Below are 25,863 nucleotides of genomic sequence, written 5' to 3'. Positions count from 1 at the left end.
TGACACATATCTGTTAAAAGTTTGTCTGTTACAAACTTTAATCAGCGGACAGACTACTACACACTGGTCAGGTTTCTGTTTGATAAGACCTACCGTATAGGGCAGGAATGGACTGTTGACGCTGTCATGATACTCTTAATGGAATGATTTCCACTGGAGACTGGGGGAAAGTGTTCCCATACTTTGATTCACTCGCAAAAAAAGTGTCTCTAGATAGTGTCCCCTGACCGTCCAGCTGCCATAATCCAGATAGAGACGGCTGACAGTTGATGCAAATATATTGCCCTGGGCTTGTCATTAAGGTAGGCTGTTGTAAGTGGTGATTTATGGTTTTAAGTGTCAGTGATGCGGACTCGAGTCTGGGACTTGGACTTAAGTGAGGCAAATAGTGACATTCTCATCACTCATCTGAAGCCTCTGTTATACTCACAAAAGTATGCGTATACAGTCGGATGCGGACACCACAGAATCACTGTAGTTCAGTTTATATTGTCAAGACTTCAAACTTGACTTGTACTCTAGCTCAAGGAATGGAGACTTGATTGGACACTAGCTCAAAGACTAGAACATGACTTGGACATGAAAAAATGACTTGCGTGCATCTCTGGTAGTAGTCACAGAGAATGATTGGAAGACACTACTCAGAGCTAACAAAATCACTATTCTGAATAAGTACTGTGTCATGGTAGCATTTTAATCAGTAGACCATAGAATTAAACGTGATGCAAAGATAAGGCAGGAAGCGACCGTGCAACAGTACATATATAAACACAACAATAATGCAGTGTTCACACAAAAGCAAAGTGACTTTTTGCCTTGCGCTACTCACACAAGTTTTACCGCCGGTGTTTATTCACGTCACTCATGCTAGACGTGGCGGAGAGAAGGAGGGGCTTATCTCTATGTAGACACCAACAACGTTTCATCACCCATGGCTCAAATAAACACGACTGCTGCTCTGCACATGTTGTGGAAGTCCATGATATGTTGAACATCCAAACGCTGTAGTGTCTAGGTTCATAACATCCTCCAGAGGCACTCTGTGATTTTCACTGAGCTGTATTCACTGTATCAAGCAAGCCAATTGCAATAAATGTCGGAATAACAACATAATGCTGTAGATTTTTAAATTCATACTTTACAACTACACAAATTTGCGTCCATTCACATCACCGCCTTGACATTGTATGTAATTGTAATTGGCCCTGCTTAAATGCAGCTGGGGTGAATGCGCCATAAGTAACATGTCTCTGTCAGAGAAAGTAGTTTAGATAAGTAGGGAAAGGGCATTATTCAGACGGCAATTTATAAATCATCATTATGGGACTAATGTCATCATGTGTTACTTGCCGCCAGATCCTTAAACCCAACCCACAACATTTGTTTGCTCTTAAGCGCTATTCAACCCACATATAATGGTTTTGAAATGACATTTGAATTTGCGAGTGTATTTACTGAAAGTCCAAATATCTGAAATTTCAACTTTGCAATCACCCTTTAGTGACTCGATGACAATATAATTGAAGTGTTTGTTATTGTGACAACTGTTTCAGCAGAGACGAACAGCAGAGTAAATGGAGGAATATCAGCAACATGCTATGCTAATGTGTGTGTGTGTGTGTGTGTGTGTGTGTGTGCACACAAATAGATACAGCATCCTACACAATGATAATTTGGTTGATTGGTCTTCTCACTCCTGAAGGCAGGGCGATGATATGAGCTGTACTGTAAAATAATACAGCATGATAAACAAACAGTGATTTACTTTACTCTCAGATTATAAAAGGGAAAACAGCTGCAATAGCCCTGCTGGAGATTTTCTCCTAATATTTACATAAAGTACTGGATTTTATTTCGTCTAGTTTAGCTTTGCATAACACACCAAGGCACGTGTTGGCAGCATATAGGAAAGCTTGAATGAATTCATGAAAATGCGCTCACACGTATCTGTTTAAGATGTATAGTCATGGTGCTGGTAGACTAAGAGCACTTCAATATTAAATAGAGGAACAGGGACACACACATATAAAGCATGCTGGGGGAAAAAGTGCCAGTATTTTCTTTATTGACAGTTTGATATCATCTGTTTTAGGACACATGAAGTCATCAGTTAAATGGGCATGCCAACGTTTATATTGAACATAAATCATATCCTGTATGATTCACAGTCGTTTTTTGTATACAAGGTGTTTATGATAGTAGATACACGTCATACAAATTCCAAGAAAACAAACAAGATAAGATTTTTTTCTGTGGGGGTCTTCTTAGAACATCACAATACAAAATGTCTGGTAGATCGATCAACTTGTTGAAGATTTAAGTGTGAACTTCAGAGTTTTTCCTCTGGGGACCATGACATTTTTATAATATCTGCTCTTTAAGTGTTGATACATCTTGACAGCTGTATACAACTAAAATATTTTGCTTCATGGGGACAACAGAGGAAAAGCCAAGCAATCACAAAAAAGTAGGGTTCATTCTCTGGGGATCAGTGATATTGTTTGCAAATGTCATGTTTTTTTGTTTTTTTTTATGCCTCCAAGTCCGCGAAAATCACAGACAGAGGCATCATGGATATAGATTGTCCGTCCAGCCGTCCTTCCATTTTCTTGAAAGTGATACCTTAGGATAGCCTGGAGAGAATTTCTTCCAATTTAGCACAAACATCCACCTGAACCTAAGACAAAATGTGAAACTATCACTTCAAATGCATGACAGCAACAGCCCATAGATAGGAATTTGCTCATATTAACGCGAATAAACACTTTCACACGACCACCATGGCAACAGTCGAAACGTGAATTTTGGAAGACAAACAATGTTGTCCTGCCGTTAAGTGCGTCAGATGGGAAACCGCAAATTTGTTTTGTTGCTAAGTACTCATCCTCTGGGAACCATGAATATTTATTTCAGGGCAATCTGATGCTAAAAGTTCTGGTCTAGAACTCCCATTCTTCACTATTAACTAGGACCACTATGTCCCCTACATCTAGAAACTAGAAAGCAGGAAACTCCAACTATCTCATTTAGTAGTAAATCACTGGGCAGGTAGGTGCAAACATTAATGCTGATGTCCCTGCCTAATCTACCAAAGAGACTCAAACAAGTCATGATCGTACCATTTAAGTCCTCCGTCAGGAATCAAATTTTCTTTTGTGGTTGTGTAGCAGGCTGGCGGGACCACGTGGACAGGCCTGCTGCGCCCGAGCCCCTCTCCGAGGTTGAATAAGAGGAGATATCCCGTTCTATCTGTCAAAAGCACCTTGCTCAGAATGATGGATAGCAGCTCTGCCTGGCGCATAATGCTCTCTAAAGAGGAAAAAAAAAGACCTTCTTCATTCTAAAGCAACAATGCCAATTACAGCTACAGCTCTGGTTCACCTGCTCCTCTGCACAGAGCCGCGGTTCCGGAACACTGAGCACCGAAAAAACCCAGACTGAACACATTCAGATTGAAGCTTTGCCTCACATATTCATGCCTTCAGCAAACCCAATCTCGCCACACGTGTGCGTTCACACAGGTAGTACCCAAGGGAATCATTGCAAACTGTGAGTGAGCAGCGGTCTGCAGAGGAGAGGGCTTCCATCACAGACGGTAAACTCCAAAGCATGCATTCATTTCACCAGCTGAATCTTACTTTTAGATCTGTGCATAACGCGTGCTTCTTTCAGTCCCAGATTTAAGTGTTGTAAGGATTTGCTCGTCCTTCCCTAATCTCCTGTATGTTCTTGTAAAAAAGAACATATTTAGTATCGGGTCAATGCTGTTGGAGTAGCTTCTGCGGCAAAAAGATTTCTGACTCAACTATCTGCCATCTTGCTGCGCCGTTTATCTCCCCACAACAGGACCAGCGCTCGGCTTCCAGGCCCACGAGCACGCACCGTCAATCATAGCCTACAGTACACAGGAGCACGGGGGGGGCACAATGAGAGACACACACACATGCATGCCCACGCAAGACATGCAACGCCTGGGTGTTGCCGGCTGATAAAGAAGTAATTAAAGCCATCAGATTTCAGTCCCGTCTGCCTAGATCTCTGCCGTACTCACTGGTGACATTGACAGTTACTTTATTTATCCGCTTGGAGTTCTCAGTTGGAGCTCCACGCTGCGTGTTCTGTAGGGTCGTCTCCAACTCATGGGGACATTCTTTAACTTTCTCGTCATGCCATGTCAAGGCCATATGTCAGGAAGTTACCTGCACTGGCGTCAGACGACTGAGTGACACTCTAATTATCCCCATGGGACACAGCGCCAGGGCAAAGTGAAGGCTGTTTCATACCTCTGGTGTCACAATAGATGTCTACAGTCTAGATGTTATAGCTCAGTGAGGGATTTAACTCGTTGATTTTTAAAGCACTCTTGTATCGTACATTATATTTTCTAATTTGTTTCTTATTGGGATCGACTGTAAGTAGAAGCTGCGTCCTGTGAATTTATTTGAGTCACATAATACACATTTCTGTAGAGTTGCTTCCCTCTCTTCAGCCCGCTTCAAGATGTCTTGGCTGTCAGCTAAATCAGCCCTCCCAGCCTCTTAATATCCCATCTAGCCTTGAGGTGTAGCTACATTTTTGATGATGTGCCTGTCAGTCGTCGTGGGACCATCAAAAACCAAGGCTGGATTATACACTGTGTAAAACCGGGCCCCAGGTTCGCCGACTATAGTTTTTGGTAATGTAAGTAATAACAAGTTTGTCAGCGTCATACAAGGTGAGTCCTGCACTTATAGAGGGGAATTGTGTCAGGATCTGCTTTGTTAGGAACTTTTAACTGGTTATGAAACAGTCTCAGTTTAATACTGATGCCTCTATATGGGAGTAAACAGCAACACCACGCTGTACTGTTTGGCCTGCTAGAGTGAAGAGAGACATGGGGGAACCAGAACCAGGACTGAGCGGTGCAGACTGACTTTCTAAAGGATCGCTGGTGCTCAGAAACACTAACTGCTTTTGTCCACAAGGACTGCCAAATAAAAAGTAGTTGACGTATAAAACCTGGGTGTAGTTACAGGATAGGAGTGCTGGCTGGTGTTTGGTTACAGTATCTGGACCACTACTGAATCCCGCCATGTGTAGTCATTTAACATCTTAGGACCATGTTGAAAATAATGCTCTCACTTCATGTCATCTCTTAGATTTCTGCATAGAACCTATCTAATCCATCTATCTAATCCATAACAAGGTTGGAGCTCTACAAGGGACTCGTTTTCTTTTTTATGCAATCTAGAGTCGCGGTCACCAGTAAAGGCTGGCAGCATAGTCCAAATCCAAGATATATTCTAGTACATTATTCCATCATAATATCCTGATTCCCTCGAGCCACTGCTGGTAAAAAGAAATCCTTTATGGCGTATTAACTAATCTGCCTATATAATGCTGAGGTAGCCATGAATGGCATTCATGCTGAAAACATGATCCTTAGTTTCCCCAAATCTTCATGATCTTAACAGATTCATAAAAGAAACAAATACCTCGTCGTTTTGATATTAAATAAAAAATTATACATTTCTCTTTAAACCCACAATGACCTGTCTTTATCATAAAACCCATTAGCTGTAGCCAATGTGGGTCTTCAGAATTGATTAAATTAAAGATTTTATGGACATTTATTATGACTCTGTTGGTCAAGTGTAAAATTGCCTATATTAATTATGCAGGTATACTAAAGATTAAGGTCAAACATTAAAAGATAAAATAATGTCTAGCTGCAACTCAGATTTTTCCTCTTACATGAAGTTCTATCTATCAATCTAGATCAGGGGTGGCCAACCAGTCAGAGACTAAGAGCCAACATTTTTAGCGTGTTACTGCAAAGAGCCACATAAAACACAGGCACACATTTTCACCCCAAGCCCCTCCCCCTCTCTCACTTTCTCCTCTCTTTTGCTTCCAGCCTTTCTCTGTGCCTCCGTCACTCTCTTCCTCTCTCTCACACACATACAGAATGAAAACGTAAAAATGTACAATATTTGACATACACACACTCAGACACACCCTCCCATAGACACACACACACACACACTCTCACACCTAACGTCCTCTTACACACACACACACACACACACACACACACACCTAACGTCCTCTTACACACACACCTTCATACAGACACACACACACACACACCTAACGTCCTCTTACACACACACCTTCATACAGACACACACCTAACATGCTCTTACACACACACCCTCACTCAAACAGACACACACATACCTCTGCTAAGCCAGATTTACTGCAAAAGTAACACACCAACATGGTATTGACAGAATTGGACTTAAACCTCTCCTACCAGTACTAAGACTAGAGGCCAGTCATTGTCAATAATTAACATTGTGTGCACTGTCTCACACACAAACACTCAGTTCAATCAAGTCCACAAATATGACAATTTCCAATAGTGTCCAATAACAGAATATGTGAAAACTTTTTTTTTTATCTTACTCTTGTTCCTTCTATGAACTAAGTGGGACTTCTGGCATTCCTTGCCTTGAACAATCCTCTTCACATCGGGCTTGTATTCCGTTGTGGCCACACGAAGCAGTTATTTCACAAGTGTGTCAGTCAGAACCGATCGATGCTTCGATGTCACGTGTTTCAGGGTAGAAAACACAGACTCACAGACGTATGTTGACCCAAACATGCAGAGGAGCTTTAGCGCGGCCCGTTTGACATTGGGATATTTTTCCATTGACACAGTTTTCCAGAACTCAATGTTCCCTTCCCTTAGAACAGGTTTCATTCAGTCATCCTCAGAAAGTTCTATCATCTCCAACTCGGCCGCTGCCCCGTCTTTGACTAGCAGGGCTTTCAAACAGTCCGTCTCAGCATTAAACGGGTCGACGAGGAACGTAATCTGTGGCCTTCTTGTCGCATTTTCAGTTTTTAATGTAGTTTCATTTTTGCATTTTTTTTCTCTTGCAGTAACTTTTCTTTGAAGTAAATTATGTTTGGCTGTTGTTTGCCTGTAGAAAATGTTTTCACTTGAAATTACTCTGGAAAAACTGCAGATAGAGCCATAAGCAATTAATGAAACTGATTTTATTACTTTTATTTTTTTATGTATTATTTATAATTTTTATTTCATTTATTTCATAATTAATGTTGTTTTATAGGCAATACTCTATAGGCCTTGTTAGTTCCAGGTTCAATATGTGCACGAAGGTTCTTTCAATAAGTTTTCAATAAACGTTGAACCCATCTGGCCCTTGACTTGTATCAATTTCTTTATTTCAGGACACTGTGTATTTGAGTTTGACACCCCTGCCATAGACTGTATGCTGTCACACACTCTCCCGCACGGACACAGAAAATTCGATATGAATTGAAGAGCCGCATGAGACCGGGCAAGCCTTATCTTCTATATAATGGATGTTGATCACAACACATCTGAAATAATTCAACAACAATGTCTCTTTTCATGAATCATGACTTGTTGTGAGCTGTTTTATGTAGAAACTATTTTCTTTCAACCAAAGTTGCTACAATCACACTGTGATTTGCCAGCTTCAGAAAGGAGCCAGGGTTTGAGCTTTGTCATTTCAGAACTATTTCAGACATTTTCCAAAATTTAATTCCAAAAATTTAAATTGGAATTCAAGTAAATACCAGGTGAACATGGGGTTGACTGCTTCTCTGTAATCACATTGCTGTAGTCTTGCTGTGTGAATTAAATTCTTCCCCAACAATATTGATCACTAATATTATCTGTAATTATGAGTGCATCACCAACTGACTGACTTTGGATGGAGGGAGGTTTTGCATTCCACACAATGAGAAACGCAAACATTTGATGGGTAATAGGTGTGGATGTGCTGAAGCTGATGAGCGTAATTCTGTGGCCTTTGAGTAAACTCCACGCGCCCATGAGACGCCGAGGGGCTGTGTCTTCAAAGGCTCCGCTTCAAAAAGCCTCCATTAACAGCTTATTAGGAAGTGTGTGTGTGTGTGTGTGTGTGTGTGTGTGTGTGTGTGTGTGTGTGTGTGTGTGTGTGTGTGTGTGTGTGTGTGTGTGTGTGTGTGTGTGTGTGTGTGTGTGTGAAGAGGTTTCCTGTGTGTGCAAGTGTTCAGCCATTAGTATTTGCGTACATGCCTATGTGTGCAAATACACAGCAGAGACTAGCAGAGATAAATGAGAAATGGAAATAGATTTTCCCTCTTGATGAAAACATGGAAGGTCAGTCACCTGGAAGGGCTGTGTGCTGGCAGGGGAGACCGGTCGAGGAGTGTGTGTGTGGGGGAGCTAAACGTGTGTGTGTGTGTGTGTGTGTGTATATATATGTGTATATTTATATATGTGTATATATATGTATATGTATATATGTGTATATACAGTGGGTACGGAAAGTATTCAGACCCCTTTAAATTTTTCACTCTTTGTTTCATTGCAGCCATTTGCTAAAATCGAAAAAGTTCATTTTTTTCCCCTCATTAATGTACACTCAGCAACCCATCTTGACAGAAAAAAACAGAAATGTAGAAATTTTTCCAAATTTATTAAAAAAGAAAAACTGAAATATCACATGGTCATAAGTATTCAGACCCTTTGCTCAGTATTGAGTAGAAGCACCCTTTTGAGCTAGTACAGCCATGAGTCTTCTTGGGAATGATGCAACAAGTTTCTCACACCTGGATTTGGGGATCCTCTGCCATTCTTCCTTGCAGATCCTCTCCAGTTCTGTCAGGTTGGATGGTGAACGTTGGTGGACAGCCATTTTCAGGTCTCTCCAGAGATGCTCAATTGGGTTTAGGTCAGGGCTCTGGCTGGGCCAGTCAAGAATGGTCACAGACTTGTTCCGAAGCCACTCCTTTGTTATTTTAGCTGTGTGCTTCGGGTCATTGTCTTGTTGGAAGGTGAACCTTCGGCCCAGTCTGAGGTCCTGAGCACTCTGGAGGAGGTTTTCTTCCAGGATATCTCTGTACTTGGCCGCATTCATCTTTCCTTCAATTGCAACCAGTCGTCCTGTCCCTGCAGCTGAAAAACACCTTCATAGCATGATGCTGCCACCACCATGTTTCACTGTTGGGATTGTATTGGGCAGGTGATGAGCAGTGCCTGGTTTTCTCCACACATACCGCTTAGAATTAACGCCAAAAAGTTCAATCTTGGTCTCATCAGACCAGAGAATCTTATTTCTCATAGTTTGGGAGTCCTCCATGTGTTTTTTGGCAAACTCTATGCGGGCTTTCATATGTCTTGCACTGAGGAGAGGCTTCCGTCGGGCCACTCTGCCATAAAGCCCCGACTGGTGGAGGGCTGCAGTGATAGTTGACTTTGTGGAACTTTCTCCCATCTCCCTACTGCATCTCTGGAGCTCAGCCACAGTGATCTTTGGGTTCTTCTTTACCTCTCTCACCAAGGCTCTTCTCCCACGATTGCTCAGTTTGGCTGGACGGCCAGGTCTAGGAAGAGTTCTGGTCATCCCATACTTCTTCCATTTAAGGATTATGGAGGCCACTGTGCTCTTAGGAACCTTGAGTGCTGCAGAAATTCTTTTGTAACCTTGGCCAGATCTGTGCCTTGCCACAATTCTGTCTCTGAGCTCCTTGGGCAGTTCCTTCGACCTCATGATTCTCATTTGTTCTGACATGCACTGTGAGCTGTAAGGTCTTATATAGACAGGTGTGTGCCTTTCCTAATCTGTGTGTGTGTGTGTGTATATATATGTATGTATATGTGTATATATGTATGTATATGTGTATATATGTATATGTGTGTGTGTGTGTATATATATATGTGTATGTGTATATATATGTGTATATATATATATATATATATGTGTATGTATATATATATGTATATATACTATATATATATATATATATATATATACTGTATATGTGTATATATATGAAACATGAGTGCAGATATTTTATTTGGGATGGTGAGACATGATGATAAACATATCAGTTCATCGTAAATTATGGTTCAAGAACTGCCCAAAACATGAAAATCCAATGATAATTATGTTTTTAAAGGTTCTGGTTAGGATTAACGGCAATTGTTTGCAGTAAAATCAGCATTGGCCATGACCTTCCAATTTTTTCTAAATTAAAATTCAAAAAAATGCACGCTAATGTGATGTATGTCTGCGCCGTGCATGTTTATGGACATTGCTGGCATTGCCAAGTGAATTTAGTGTATTTCATGCTGTATTCTGATTAGTTGGTTTGTTGACCTGGGTTGCAGCAGCAGGCCTGTTGTGAGAATTTGGTACTAAATTTCTGATGCTGTCAGAATGTTGGTGCCTTCACTCAGTGGACAAGTCCCTCAGTGAGACAGAGGACCACCTTTTGGATCACCACATTTCTCTCATATTCTGTCTGGGGTCAGTCCAGAATTGCATGGCATCTGTATGGGGTCTTTAGACAGTGCTCCCCACCACCATCAACAAAACACCAGCTGATCTTTTAGAAGATTACTGTTAATCACTCTAGTAGAGTTCAAAGGCTTGTACCATCTATGCTGGCCCTCTAGTGCCACCAACAGGCCAACATATCAACCTGTTTACAACGTATCATATTGCCATATCACCTTGAAATGTGCTCAGCCGATTAATGCTCCTGGGAGCATGAATGTGCTGGAAAAATTTCAAACACTTTATCTTTTAGTATTCTACATTAAAGACCATGAAGACCAGGGTCTCGTCCTCCATGACCCTGCCAAGGACAAGTGGATGTACAATAGATAACAAAAAGATGCATGGATGGATAGTATTTTGTGAAGGAAGTGTTAATAACCTTATTTGGTACACAGTAAATCTCTCTGTGATTATAAATCAAGAAAGTTACTCCAGCAGCAGAATACGGGTACAAATAAGCTTCACTTGTTGGTTTTTTTGCTCATCCTGAACTTAATTTGTGCCCATTAGAAAGGTGCAGAGCAAGAGCTGGAGCCGCTTGTTGCTTTTAATTGGTGCTGCACTGGCCAAATATTCCAACTGCCCTGACAAGATCTGGTTGGCCTCCCCTGCCCTCCTCCCTGCTCACACCAAGATGCTCATTTGCTCTTAACATTTGCCAGGTAGATCTTATTAAGAGCAGAAAGCTCCTCCAGAGAGGCGGTCTAGCATCTGCTTGATTAAAGTGATGGATGGAGAAGGGCCGTCTTTTAGAAACGATTAGGCTCAGAGAGATGTGTTGTCTTTTGTCCCAAGTCCCTCAAGTAGCCCCCTGTTTGTCAACACCACACGGGTGAAATGTTGGCATTTGCCATGGGCCCGAGGCTAATGCTGGGGTGCTGCTTGAATGCCAAACTGATGCTCAATGGTGGGTTGGACTCTAATGGCTGTCAAGGCTGACATGGGTTAACTGCTCCCAGAACTAATAATTGTTTTCAAGATGCTTTTGGGGTCAAGACAGCCGAGTCATGGTAAATAACAAGAGGAGGGATCGCACCACTAAAATACACTCTGTATGCGACAGCGGGAAACGTAGAGTAGTTCTGAGAGTGAACTACTCAAACACATTATTTTAAATAAATAATTCTTTCTAAGTGATGTTCCATCTGAATGCTCTCAGACAGACACAAAAAAAGACACAAATCGGATCTGCTCTCCCAGAAAAATGCCTGCAGGTAGTACACTCGGGCCAATTCACATAAGGATGGTGTGGCTTTTGTGTCTTCTAAACCTGCACAAACAAGACAAAAAGAAACAGTGCAAAAGTGAAGTTATAGCTTCCGCATCTGACTCCTGCTGGGGTCTGTGTAACGTAGTTGTCCTCATCAGAGGGTGTACGAGTAGTTTTTGCGCGAATGTCCAAGTACCAGCAATGAGAATAAATCCTTGGTTATACTCATAGACTGTATATACGATGTGGACGAAGTCATTGTAATGTCCCCAACGGGTTTGTTGAGTGTTTGGCGTTTTGGCCGTGCCCTAAAGCAATCAACAACTGCTTTATGGTCTATTTGACTCTAAATGGACCATCATTGACTAAATTAACATCATGCTGTATTGAAGAAGACTTGAAACTAGAGATTGAGACTATAAACTCATGTTTACAATGTTTACTGAGGGAATATATCAAGAGAGAAGTAGGGTCATTTCCTCATAGACTTCTATACAATCTGACTTCAGGAGTGGCCCCCTGATGGACAGTAGAGAGAATGCAGGTTTTAAGACCCTTCCACACCGGGAGAACCGTGGGGGTGCAGCCTGTTTATAATGCCAAACAGACTCATACATAAACTGCTGCGTAATAGCAGTAGTTTGTTTTATACTGACTGCTTGGTAGACATGTTCCATACGTGCACAGTTGCATAGTTGATGTCCGGACATCACCGTAAAGCCATAACGCTACAAATCTGGACATGTTAACATAGCTACTTGTTTACAAGTGGTAGTGTAGCAGTCTACTGTGCATTTGTGGACAGTCTACAAGCATACAGTATAAAACAAACTACTGCTACCCAGCAGCAGTCTGTGTACACGTAACCAAGGGCTCATTCTCAAAGCACCCACAATGGGTGACATTACCCCTAACTTTGCTGCCAAGCAAGCGTCTCGTGCTCCTGTGCTATTTGGACATTTGTAAATCAGGTAATATGCAGACATACACACAAAGATCAGCACTGATAGCCTCACACTTGCAGCAAAATGATTAGCATCTTCAGAGAGTTGGTGGTAAATGAATTTATAAGGGGTGTCACGCCCAGACTTTCCGCTGAATGATATTATTTTCTTTTGTCCTCTGCTTCAAATCACTCGCTCTTCTTTTACAGTGTGAAAGGTGTGCGTTTCAAAACACCATCAGCACTGACACACTGGGATATTATACCCCAAACTCTGGAATTGTAGCTCGCTGTCTGAACATCTCCTTTTTCTTTTTCACTTTCCATGGTTCTGCTGACTGTGTTATTGGTGCAAATGCAAAATTTCTACTTTGCCACCATCCATTATCAATTTATACATTCGAATATTGCAATCAGACGCAAAAAAGTACAATTTACACTGAGCTAATTGACTAAAAGGGGGCTGTCCTGAATGGATGTAGTAATAATGTAAAGCAGTATCTTTGAACTGTACCTATTCTCACTGTTGTCACAGACATGTTGGGATTTACCTAAGGTAATTTTTATGAAACATTTATATGTATTGTTCTCAACAACCAAGTTCAGATGCATACATGCCTGGATTCTACTCCCCCAGTTAGCCATAAACGGATGTAGACTCACCATATGAATATTTTTGTCAGCTCCACCGGTATCAATAAAAAGATTATCAGAGAAGCATCGATTTTTGTCTGACTGCAGGCCTCTGAATCACAGCTCATGTATCTGCGGTTCGCTCAGTTATTCCAGTGTTGTGGTCCCCTGGTTGAAGAGACCAGACAATCAAAGATTTGTAACTGAGATCAAGACTCAGGATTGCTTTTTCATACCTTAGCTACCAACATAGAACATCTCAACCATTTGATGATTCATTTCCTATAGTTCAGTGTAGGGATTTACCCAAATTTACATTGTCAAACCTGATTGGTTAAGTCAGTTAATGTTGAATCATGTTTTTTATTTTGAAAGAGAATCGTTTATAAATTCTAAATATATCCTGTGTTCTGATAGAGCTTCATTCTTATGTGAGTGCTTTGATTAACATATTTATTGATTTTGTTTTTAATTGATTTTGAAATAGCAGCCTTATGTTGTTGTCATTTAGCCTTTGTGAAGTCATTGCCGAGAGAACTGATCACCAATCGGTTGTCTGTAAATTCAAACAATCAGCACACCCCAATAGCCAGAACAGAATGATCCTTTGTTTTCAAAACGCATTTTTCCACCAAAGTCAAATCCGGTTTCCTTAGATCCAACCATCTAATATTGACTATTTAGGCTCACCTTTAGTTCAGTGTTTGGGATCAAATTTTTATGTGCAAATTCATAGTTTTTTTTAATAATCATCAATGCAAATGTATAGAAAGAGATGTCACAGTACAGCACCAATATATACAGGTGAATTCTGTGGTCTTTCTTTTTTGCCATTGTTGCGTTTAAATTGATATCAGCGTATTGCATACTGTTCATCATGGGATGTGGGAAAGCAATATGACTTGTGACAGCACGAATGAAACAAAAACCCTTTCTGCTGAATATCTCCCCATCATGAGCACCATTGTTTCCCCTCACAGCCACTGTCGGGCTGGGAAAGTCCTGAGTGTAAGTGATCCTCATCTGCCGTGTCGGGCCTGTCTGTCTGCGGCAGGTCTGCAAGCCTTCACCGGGGGAATTCTCCCTCCTCTCTTTGGCTGATCACAGCCTCCCAACACACATACATCAGCAAGAAAATTTGCTAAGTGATGGCAACCTGGAGCAGCGTTGATCCAAGGCCCCTGGTGTACCATCGCAACCTTTTCCCAGAGGACTCAGTTACTGTCATGTAACGCATCGTAATTGTAATGATTAATTATTAAAAAAAACATTTTACAAAATTAGTAACAAATAGAAGAGATTATGCTACATTTACCAACATATTTTCCAGCATTGCAGCATTGCGTTCACGGGCAGCCATAAGTAACGGAGAGCCCCGTGTCACAGAAAGTAATACAGGCGATCATAATGTTGAGAACCGAGTTCTAAATTTCCGATTATTGAGTTTTCTGCATCAAGACATAATCTTACAAGAGAGAACCACAATGCAACATTAACATTTATTAATACCAACAGGGGAAAGCCTTCCGACAAGGTACCATGCAGAAACTGGCTTATTATGACAGACCAACAGAATGAGGATGAATGGTGTTTGAGACCGACAGCCAAATTAGTCTAGTGAGAAAACAAACAAATGTACACAAAGCTTTCCAGATCCGGAACTGTGTGGTCCTTTTACAGACTACCAATATGAGCGGCATACTAAACTTTGTCATTTAAATTAGGCATTTAAAAAAAAACATTTATTGGAAAGAAATGTAAAGTATCCCCATGGCTTGGTGGTTCTGGTTGGGGGTTCTGTGTTTCATGTTCTCTCCCCATGTCCCCTTGTGATTGCCTTCCAAAACCACACATGTAAACATTTACTAATCTGATGCCTGGTTTGGTTGAACCTACATTAACTTAATTGTTGACAATTTCAATTGATCAAAGGTTCCAAATCACTTCGGGCTCACGTAAAGGAGTAGTGCTCCCTACGCAAGCATGAGACTGTTTAGAACAAAGTGTTTTTTAAATAGTGAGGCTTTAGTGAAGATGCTTCTGTTTGAGAAGTAGTGAGCATACGACTGGATGAATGTGATTTGGATAATACTGCACGAGATGTGTGAAAGTTTTCAACGGATGCATTTATATAGTGTTGGATTATAAAATTTAAGGCAGACAGACATATAAACCAACACTTACTAATACAAAGTCACATACGTATGGAACATGCGTCACAAACATCACTAACATAGCTTCAAATAACCCATCACGCTCCCAAAGCGTTCTCTCTGAGCGTCTAATGAGGACGCGATGGTGTAGTTACTTAATAGCCCGCTGTGTCTCAGACGGACTTTGTGCATCAGTATCATCCGTCTAGTGGCATGACAAAGCATATTTGACGCCCTGGGAATGAGACCAGCTGTAGAAACACCTGTCAAAGTCCTCAAAACCCCTATTGTGGTAGTTCCTCTTTAGATCCCTTGATATTTGATTCAGCATCTGGGAAATCGGCTTGCAACTTGAAAATGTTGCCTGCATGAGTTCATTTATAACCCCATGAGGCAGGTTGGAGGGTGTTAATATCAAGGCCCAGATGTTTTTTTCTGTTGAGCAATATCTAATTCAATTTTTTAAAGAAAGGGAGTTCCTATGTTTGTTGACGTGCCTTGGTTAGAGATCAGAGTAAGCCTGATGTGAGTCTGACATCCAGAAGCAATATATTAGTATCATGGCAGTGCTAACATTCACGCTGTTGTGCCTCAGACTCGACCTCTGGATCCATTCACTTCACAGTTGACTCAATTCAGAGTGTAAATTGAAAATGCAGTTGAGCTAATAATAGAGCAGTCTACCTTCTCAATAAACTGGATTTGATATGAGAGGCCTTTTAGGGCAAATAACTTCCCTTTAGAGTGCAAAGAGAGTCCTCTTCCTCCACTGAATGAAGTGAAAGTGAATTACTCAAGCGCTCAATGACAAGTGAGCAAAATATTAGAGGTTGTCTGAGGTGGTGTTTTTGAAGCCGTTGAGCTTAAGGACTCATTTTAGAAATCTAACACGGTTTGAAAGTTCAGAGAGAGTTCCAAACCGGGGAGGACGTTTCGTATCAGGCCGGTAGATCAGCAAGTTCCATAAAGATGTTTGTTTTATGATCATATTTTCAAGTCATTCAGACCTTTTTTTTTTACTGCAGCTTGCATTAGTGACGTTTCTGCTTGTTGGTTCACATTACCATAGGAGACGAGAGGAGGATTATGTCTGTCCTCCTGATAAAGAGAAGAGGAAGAGCAGAATGACAGACAGGACATGTCAGTTCACCAGCATGTAAACACTCTTTGACTGACAGAGATTGACAGCACAATGACAGCACTCCTTGTGTTTCAGCATGACTTGCTGACCAACTAAAATAATTGCCATTTTAGGTTAAAACCTTTTTTTTAAGTTATGCATTTATGAGAAAGAAATTTGGATATTCTCTGAGATATAAGTGGCAAATTTACAGGAAAAAAAAGAGGTCATGAGAAATAAACAAGTTGGAGAGCATAACTGTGGTTACGCCAGCTGTCTGAATTCTGTTGCTCTTAAAGTAGTGTTCTTATGATAAAGATGGCCTCTGAGCGAAGGCAGTGTCCTGAAAGATACATACACGTTTTCTCTAATATTCTTTGATTATAATAGTAAAGAAATACTTATATAGTAGAAGTCACAGGAAAGTAGAGGCAAACTACTTTATCTTCTAAAATAAGTATTTATTTTATTTCAGCACATTAAAATGTGTACAACTGTAAATTTGTTTGTGTAAGGGACAACAACACAGAAAAGGCTCATAACATAACTGCTTGTGTTGAACCACAGATTATGTTAGATTATGTCCTTGAGATACAGGGGCTCAAGAGGCTCCTGCAATCGAGCCCCAAATAAGAGATGAGAACAGATGGACGGAGAATCCGCTACCATATCAAAAATATTTTGCGTAGAGTGGAGTGCATTTCTGTTACTGCCTCCCCCTGCTATGTCATTTTTTGAATACATTTTTTATGTACAATGACCTTCATATGCTGTTGTACGTTAATGACCAATTTCAGTATCTTTAAAAGCCTCCGTGTAACAGCTGTAACCGGAGTCATTATGTTTTTTGGCTGCCTGTCATCGGTCCGTCCCATTCTTGTGAGCGCAATATCTCAGGAACACCTGGAGGGAATTTCGGCAAATTTCGGCACAGACATCCACTCAGATTTAAGGATTAACAGATTAGAGTTTGGTGGGAAACGGTCACTGTGACCTCAGAAAACCATATGATGATTGTGATAATATAATACAAATGTCTAATAGTATGAAAATGAGGAAGTGATGAAGTGTGATCATTTTAGTTTCTCTGTGAGCCCCAGTGGATTAAGTTGTAGGGTCTCCTTTAAAAAGCGTGGTAATCCCTCCCCCCTCTGGTGTGTGGCCATGTAGCTTTGGAACAGCTACATTTATTGTGTAGTCTGTTCATTTACTGGGTTCACAGAGCTCATGCGTGAATATCAGGTGTCCCGGGGGAGGCCAAAATCCTACATGCGTAACCAGCTTTGCTCTATTGTCACCGAGCGTGTCCAAGACTCTGTACTTATTAGCTGAATCCACGTCATCTGAGACTAGACAGAGGTTATAGGGTTACAGGATGTTTCTTTTAGTGGGTTTAAACAAATGTGCAGCCACTTGGGGCTCCCAGACTACTGAAGTTTTTGAACCTAGTCATTGCCATAGAAACGTACAGTATCACATTTCTTGGCAAATTTGTTCCTTAACATAATTTCCTCGTTATGTCAATGTAAGACCAGTACCTTCAAAATGTATTTGTCGTTGTAAATCAGTTGTGTATAAACATAATTCTTTGGAGACTTGGTTAAAGTTATAGTAGACACAAAAGAAAGAGCCCAGCAGCCTTGTGAAGAAGCTGTTTTTGGACATTAGGGGTCTTTCAGCGGCCCAATCCATCTCTCCACCACCTCTCCTTCGTTCCCGGGAGTTTCACTCATTTTTTATAAAGATTTATTTTTACTCTCCATTAGATATATGTAACTTTTTAAGACCATTTTGATTGTTTTGTTCATTTACAGTCATTAGTAGGGCTGTGTATTGGAAATAATCTGGCGATACGATACGTATCAATATACAGGCCTTACGATTCAATACATTGTGATACAGTAAGCAAGTAATATATTGTCTAAAGTATAAGGAGAACACCGCCATATGCTTAAAATCCGATTAAAAAAAGATTACCCCCCCTGTTTTTTTAAAGACAAAATCAGTTCCCATCACTACACTTGATGTCTCTCATAAATGTAAATAGAAATGGATATTTTGACCTACAAGTACCAGACTTCATTAACTCGATGAGTCAAAGTTTTCAGCTAAGTTTCTCTGGCCAATAAAAAGTATAGAGTGAACTTAAATATCACTTTCCTCAGACTTCCCCACGGTTGTGGCAGAGGCTAATTATGCCTTTTGAAGCCACGTAATCATTACCATCATTTCTAAAGATGGCAGTCCTTCCAGGATGAGTCAGACATGTGAGTCAGTCTCTTTTGTGTGTGGATCATAAGATGCTTATCATCAGCTGCCATTACGTCACATCTGGCAGCAGCCTGCTTTTCTGCATAGCATCTTCTCAACACTGGCAGTCCGATTCATTATTAAAATTACAATAAGGAGACACTGCCTTGAAATGTGTCTGGTTCACATGAGGCATGAAGCAGAATATTTTTTACATTAAAGCTGAAAGAGATATGTATTTACAGCCCAGTTAATTTTTCGTCATGTATTCTCATTTATTTGGAAAGGTGGTTGGTTGGGTAGATCGACTGTAGTTGTATAGCACTTTTCTAGTCCTACGACCACTCAAAGCGCTTTTACACTGCATGTCATCATTCACCCATTCACATCTATTCATACACTAATGACACATCAGGACTCTAACTTTAACTAAGACTCATACACTAATGGCACAGCCTTCTGAGCATTTGGGGTTAAGTGCCTTGCCCAAGGACACATCGACATTACATTACATTACATTACATTACAGTCATTTAGCAGACGCTTTTATCCAAAGCGACTTACAGTCAGTAGTATATTACATATCATTCACCCATTCACACACTGATGACAGGCTACCATGCAAGGTGCCACCATCAGACTCTAACTAACATTCATGCAACATCCAGTCCACACCGATGGCAAGCCTTCGGGAGCAACTTGGGGTTAAGTGTCTTGCCCAAGGACACATGGACTGCCAGAGCCGGGGATCGAACCACCGATGCTCTGATTGGAGGACGACCCTGCTCTCCACTGAGCCACAGTCTCAAATGGGGCCTTTGTTACAAAAGGTTGACAACCCCTGTTTATTTAATGTTGAATAAACTGTTAGCACTTCCTGTTTGTACTGTAACCACAGGCAACAATCACAGGATCATTTTTTATGCTGAAAAAAAGAAGTGTGGATGCCATGATTAAGAGAGGAGGTGTGTGAGACTTTGACTGTTAAATGGGATTTTTTGGCCCTTGATTTTATTATGCTTTATCCATATTTTTGGCAGGACTTGGCATTTGACCCCACTAAGCAGATTAAGCGAGCGCTGTTTCGGGGGCCATCCTTTTTCAGCATGTTTTCCACACTGAAAATGCATCGCCCTCGCCATCATTCACACAGAGCCATGACGAGAATTTCCACAGATGGATTAGTCATGCAGTGGCCCAGCTGTATTTACAACGAAAGTGGATTTTTGTTATATTTGAATTTCATGCTTGTTTGTGTCTGTCTTTGTCGCAGAGGACCAGATCCCCCACGGCTTCCCCACCATCGACATGGGGCCCCAGCTGAAGGTCGTGGAGAGAACGCGCACGGCCACAATGCTGTGTGCGGCCAGCGGCAACCCTGACCCGGAGATCTACTGGTTCAAAGACTTCCTGCCCGTGGACATCGGCAGCAGCAACGGCCGCATTAAGCAGCTGCGTTCAGGTAAAGTACTCATGTTGGAAGTCTCTGTTAGGCAATCGGTGTCGAGTGATACCTTACCATTTTTACCTGCTAGGATTTGGTTTTCAAAAGTATGGCCCACATGGGACCTTGACAGTTTGGGGGTACCGATGCACAAATATATAATTCTCGTAAAAAAAAAATCTAAATGACTTGCGAAAGATCTTGCTTTTTGGTTTTCAGAAAGCAAAACTCACAATAAGCTTGTGATATATATAAATAAATAAAATAAAAAAGGTTCCGACTTAGATTGCAGTGATTGCCCCGAGCAGCACCTGTGCTGGAGCAGCAGCGTGCCAACAGTGCTCAACACTCCACAGACAGTGATGAATGTTAACGCTGAGGCTGACCGTGTGAAGCGGGCTCTGTGAGGAGGTGGCCTGGATCCAGGGGAGCAGAGAGGGCATCTTTCTCCGCCAAAAAAGCAGCTCGCAGCAGAGCTGGACGGCTGCTGGCTGAATAACGGAGCTCCACACACACACACAACCTGTCAGCTGCCCTTTCTCTCGCTCTCTGTGAGAAAACAGAAAACGTTCTCTCCTCGGCAAAAAAGTTGCAAGCACCTACGCAACATCGGAACCACAGACTCCGGGGCCAAACTTTCCCCGCCAGCCCTCGCAGCAAGAGTCAGAGGCAGGTTTCCCTCTCCTCCTCCTCCTCCTCCTCTCTTCTCAACGCTGACAGACAGGCTCTAGGATATCACCGGCTTTGAAGTCCACTCTGAAGATTTTTCCCATGTGGCAGTCTGGGCCTTAGGTAGGGACAAACACGCTGTGTATTATTAACCAAATAGCACAGCAATTTGTTTCAATTTGTTTCATAGGGCCCCGTCGTCACATGCAGTCCCACAGCAGCTGCACAGATGGCTGACTTCCTTTAATGAGAAATCTGAGTTATCCTGTTTCACACAAGGCTAAGGGAAAATATGTAGCCGTGTGCAAAGTCAGCACTCTGCAATTATTCAATTTATTTGTTTCAATAGAATTCATTATATAGAGGAGTGATTGGATTTTCTCCTGAATTAGTAAGTCCTATTAAATGACTTTGATCCATTAAGAAACACTAATAGTTTCATTTTTCAATTCGAGACCTTTGCTCTCTTTCGGTAAAAGGAAAGAAAAAAAATGTCCTCCGGCTTCTGTAAGGCTTCCTCGGGTGCTCCAGTGTCTGGCAATTATTACAATCCAAAGCTTATCCATTGAAGAGTGATGTGATCCAGACCAGCCATGGACACTCCGGGTGCTGGACCAGCGAGTTCTGTGACTGCTGACCCCGGGATCCGATAGTCCAGGAGAATGGGAAAGAAAACAGGACGGAGCTCTTCCGTGGTAAACAATGCTTTAGTGAAGTTCCTGATTCTCCAACACAGTAACAACTGTGTGTTAACACTGGTCACAACACCACCAGTCACTGAAGACTATTTACTTTCAAGTTTTTTCTTTTCAAGAGCTCTTAAAGCGCAAAACTCCAGTGGCCAAAGTCTGGACAAAGGTGGCCCCCGCTGAATTGGTTTGCAGTCATTGGCTATTAGAGGGGCACTTCAGTGATGAAGGACTGCAACTCCAGAATGTTTGTACACTAGCAAGAGACAGATTTCCTAAAAAGAGTGGTTAAAATGGAAGCAGCAAAGTCAGATATATTCTGACTTCTATGCCTTCGTAAGGGTTAAGCAAGTATTTGTCCTGAATTGTTCAAAACATGATGTTGACTTCAGTAGGTGACTTTTTTATATGCCCAAATAATTCCAGTCAGATTATCCTAATGCACTTGTATTAGGCCCCAAAAATGTAGAACCTGAACTCTTAAGTGCTACTTCCTCCTTGAACACTTTGCCAGTGGGACAATTTCTGTCTGCTAGCTAAACTTGTTAGCCGGGTTAGCACGTGTCAACAGTATGGCGAATGTAAATGAGAAACCAAAGCTGGAAGAGCCTCCAATGTTGTTTAGATCTGTTGTTTGGGAGCATTATAGTTTTCTCATAGGTATTGACTCAGCTTCAGCGCCACTTGTTGAACTGTAAGCTTAAACTCTAATGGTCGATTACCTTCTGCTGTGACAAATACGTAGCTAACCAGAGCCACAAAAGACAAGCTGTTTTCAGAGGCTCAGTAGTACTCCCTATGGCAAGAAAACTAAGGGTTGTGTATGAAGTCAATGGAGGTCCCCCTCTAACAGCCAATCACGTTTCCATGGTAAGCGGACTACACACAGGCTATCATGCATGGTGTTCGCCAAACATCGGTAGCATCTTGGGGTTTGCTTTCCTTGCCCAAGAAGACTTCGCCTTGTGGACAAGAAGAACTCCACCATCCACGTGATGGGATTTTGTTTTGATTTCATTAGCTCTGCTCAGAAAGGGCAAAATGGACAAACTATGGATGCAGCTGGTGCGTTTCAAACCACGCACCATCAGTTCATCATTGAAGTTGCTAAATTCTCTACTGAAACACGAGTGCTGCCAATCCATTACCTAACTCTGTGTTGGATGGATGCTACAACGGACAAAAACTCTCCCAATCCAGACATTGTGAAAATATAATAAAGTCCTATTATTTTTCACAATGCAAACCCAAAACCTGTCATGACACCCCTGTTTCATGCTGAAGAGGCGTGTGATTCTTCCCTGCTGCGAAAAGGAGTGGAGGGAAGTCATGGCAGGTCTCAGTCCTGCCCAGCCCGCCCTTTTGAAAGCTGCTGATGTTCCCCTTCATCAGACCCCAGGGGCCACACAGCTTCCAGGGCCCCCCTCCCTTCTGCTATCTCTCACCACCTATCTGACACTGAAGAGCGGCTTAGTTTATCATCCAGATCAACGACATCTGCATGGTAACCATCCCTCTCTCTGCCGTTTGCTGCATATGACCTGATATGCCCAAATGGCGCCAGTTGCTCAAGATCACCTACACCAGGGATATGCAAAATCATAGGAGAAAATGCTACTACTGTGTTACCACAATGAATCCTGCTACAGCTGAACGATTAGTCACATAGTTTAGCTGGTGACCCAGACTTTTCTTTCACTATAATAACAACTGCTGTCAGTAAATGTTTTCAACTGTAGCTAATAAAAGTTAATTCTGTGAGATAGTCGAACAAAAATAAAGAACTCTAGGCTGTTGCCTGCTTAAAATGCCCTCTGAATGCCAGTGTCTACACTGTTAGAAGGAAAGTAGACCTGTTTTATTGCAAGTGTTGGGTCATGTTTTCAATAAATAATCTTTGTAGTCTCCTGGCATCACCAGAGCTGGTTCTGGAACTGTTGATCATTTTAAGGTTAGGGTTAGGGTTCTTAGAAAATAAATGATACCCAGATACTACGATACCCATGAGGCTTGGCAGCTGTCGCCACGGAGATGAAGCCAGTCAGGGCTAGGCTCAAACCACTTTGTTTGTGCAGTTGAGAACAAAACACTGCTCTTGACTCGCTGAATGTATCCAACATCAATCCACAACTAAAAAACATTTGATTTAGCTGCAAATTGACTTGTCAGTTTTCTGACAGACTCCTTGGGAGTCGTAGTTAACTTCTTTTCCCTACTTTTTATATACCCAAGCTTGCCGCTTGGGCTTTTTATTTGTTCATCTTTTGTGAGAGAGTTTCATGCCCATCTAAGCCAGAATCTGATGGGACACTGAAATAGCTGGTCCCACTTCACCACTCTATTCTAAGTCATGACTTGGTAGTACAGTAGTCGTCAAGTATAAGCAGGCAGCTGTTGGAGGAAATGTTGGAATCTCCTGCTAAATTGTCAAGCACAGCTTAATTTCAGGCTTGATTGGTAGATGTGTCTTTTGCAAAAATCAGCCAGTTTTACAACATTAGGAAATCAAGCGCAGCATAACTCTTGATGTCTGGTTTGAACTCTTAGATGACCCCCAACCAGAGGCTACCGCATTATTTAATCTGATTACATTGGGTAAACGCATAACTTGTTTAAAAGTGCTGTTTGCTTGATTCATAGAAAATAAAAATTGGAATATTGGTTGCAATTAGATATTCTCCTTCAATCATTCAGCTCTAAATGGTGCACAGGGAAAATGCCTGCACAGGATTAAATGTCCCAAATGATATGACAACTGTGATAAAAATACATCAATAGAACGCTAATTTTGGAGCTTGATATTAATATCCACCATCGAGGCGGGATGTCGCAGTGTATTCCAGGACACGAGTGCAGGTTTCTTTGAATTGCATCAGAGGGAGAGCAGGCAGCCTGTGTTCTTATCTGCCCTGTTGGGGCAGGATGCAGGAGAGAGAAGCAAAACAGGAGTGGTGTCTGTAGATGAGGGGTCAAGTGCTTGATAGCCAGGTGCTGTCAGGGGAAAAAAGAAAAGCAGGTGTGGGGAATAAGAAGCTTTATGATGACAACAGGATGCAAATAGCCAGGTGTATAAAGAAAATAAGCACCATGTGAAAGTAAATAACCAGGTGCACAAATGACAGACTTTCAATTGTAGCTGGGTTGTGAATGAATACATTATTTAAACAATTTTGTGCTTGTGGGGAAAAAATAACACATTTGTTCAACAAGAATGCATTTTGCACGGTTGTCATTTATTAAATAGATTTTGATTGAAAATGATGAGGAAGTGTTTTTCTCACTCTCAGCTAACACTTATTTTTAATTAAATGGTGAGAATAGCAGTCGCTCTTATCTCGGCTGTTTTTTCCTCTCTTTGCTCTCCTGCCATTCTTGTCTTTCTCTGTTTCACTTTTTTTCTCTTCTCTTAATGCTAATGTTATCTCCAATCTTATTTGCATTCAAATTACCTCACCAGGTGGTACACCAATCAGAGGTAAGAATGCTGGGTACAGAAAAACCTCTTTCATCCTCCTTCTCTTCACTGCCCCTCCACTCCATCACCTTTGTCTTCCTCCTCCTCCTGTCACCTCAGCGTGTCCCATTTCCAGCTCTCTGTCCACTTTCTATGCCGTCACCACATTCTTCAGGCGTGTGTGTGGTCTTGGGACGGATGGAAACAGTAGACAAGTACACACTTGCTAGTGACTAGGTTCTCAAATAAAACCACTGACAATAGTTTACGTTGACAACTGATGTTCTCACTAACACGTTCTCACTCCCAACCCGTCAAATGCCAACGCTTGGACCTGCTCCTTAGCTTCAAACTATAACGTCCCAGGTACCCCTTTGGCGTCAGTTTTGGACGTATCAGGGATGAGGTGTCAATATACACTTGTTACATGGATAAAGTAATTTCAAAATAAACTTCCATCTTAACAGGAAGTTGGGTTTGGGCAACAAAACCGTTAAGTTGGGTTGAGGATGTGGTTGACGTTAACTCGACTGACTTAAGACTCAGGTGCCTAGCGACTCATGGGACTCGCATTACTAACAGCAACAACGTTGGCTTTGAAAGCCCAGTGCGTGACATAAAAATGCTAAAGGAGACTCGGTACGTCGGTAAACAGACACAGAGGAGCACCAACCAAGTGGGGATATTTGACAAGCACGAAGTGAGAACGGGTTGTTTCCGCTCATTTGCAGGCAGCAGTGGGCTAACAAAAGGTTAGCACTATGCCAACAAACGCCATTTACCATCAAGACGAACAAAAAAGATGCTTGGTGAGAAATTATTTCATCAGAAAACCAGGGAACAATAACTAGCTAGCCAAACTTGAAAAGTACTCATTTTGGTTGTGTTCACGCCTACTGTTAAATGTTTGGTGCAGTTGTTTCAGTCAATCTTT

At 41.6% G+C, this 25,863-nt stretch overlaps 1 protein-coding gene across 1 annotated transcript in view; it reads left to right on the top strand.

The window, feature by feature from the left end:
- ptprfa (protein tyrosine phosphatase receptor type Fa) overlaps window positions 1–25,863 on the top strand; it is a 241,120-nt gene that overhangs the window by 59,838 nt on the left and 155,419 nt on the right. The window contains exons 4-5 of the mRNA XM_054596551.1: window positions 19,947–20,135; window positions 24,933–24,950. Coding sequence (XP_054452526.1) covers window positions 19,947–20,135; window positions 24,933–24,950 — 207 coding nt within the window. The remainder of the gene's footprint in view (window positions 1–19,946; window positions 20,136–24,932; window positions 24,951–25,863) is intronic.

The sequence above is a fragment of the Anoplopoma fimbria genome, chromosome 3 (genome assembly GCF_027596085.1).
Source record: "Anoplopoma fimbria isolate UVic2021 breed Golden Eagle Sablefish chromosome 3, Afim_UVic_2022, whole genome shotgun sequence".
NCBI classification, from domain to species: Eukaryota; Metazoa; Chordata; class Actinopteri; order Perciformes; family Anoplopomatidae; genus Anoplopoma; species Anoplopoma fimbria.
Note: the sequence above shows the minus strand (reverse complement) of the source record. Positions and strands in the feature narration are given on the sequence as shown.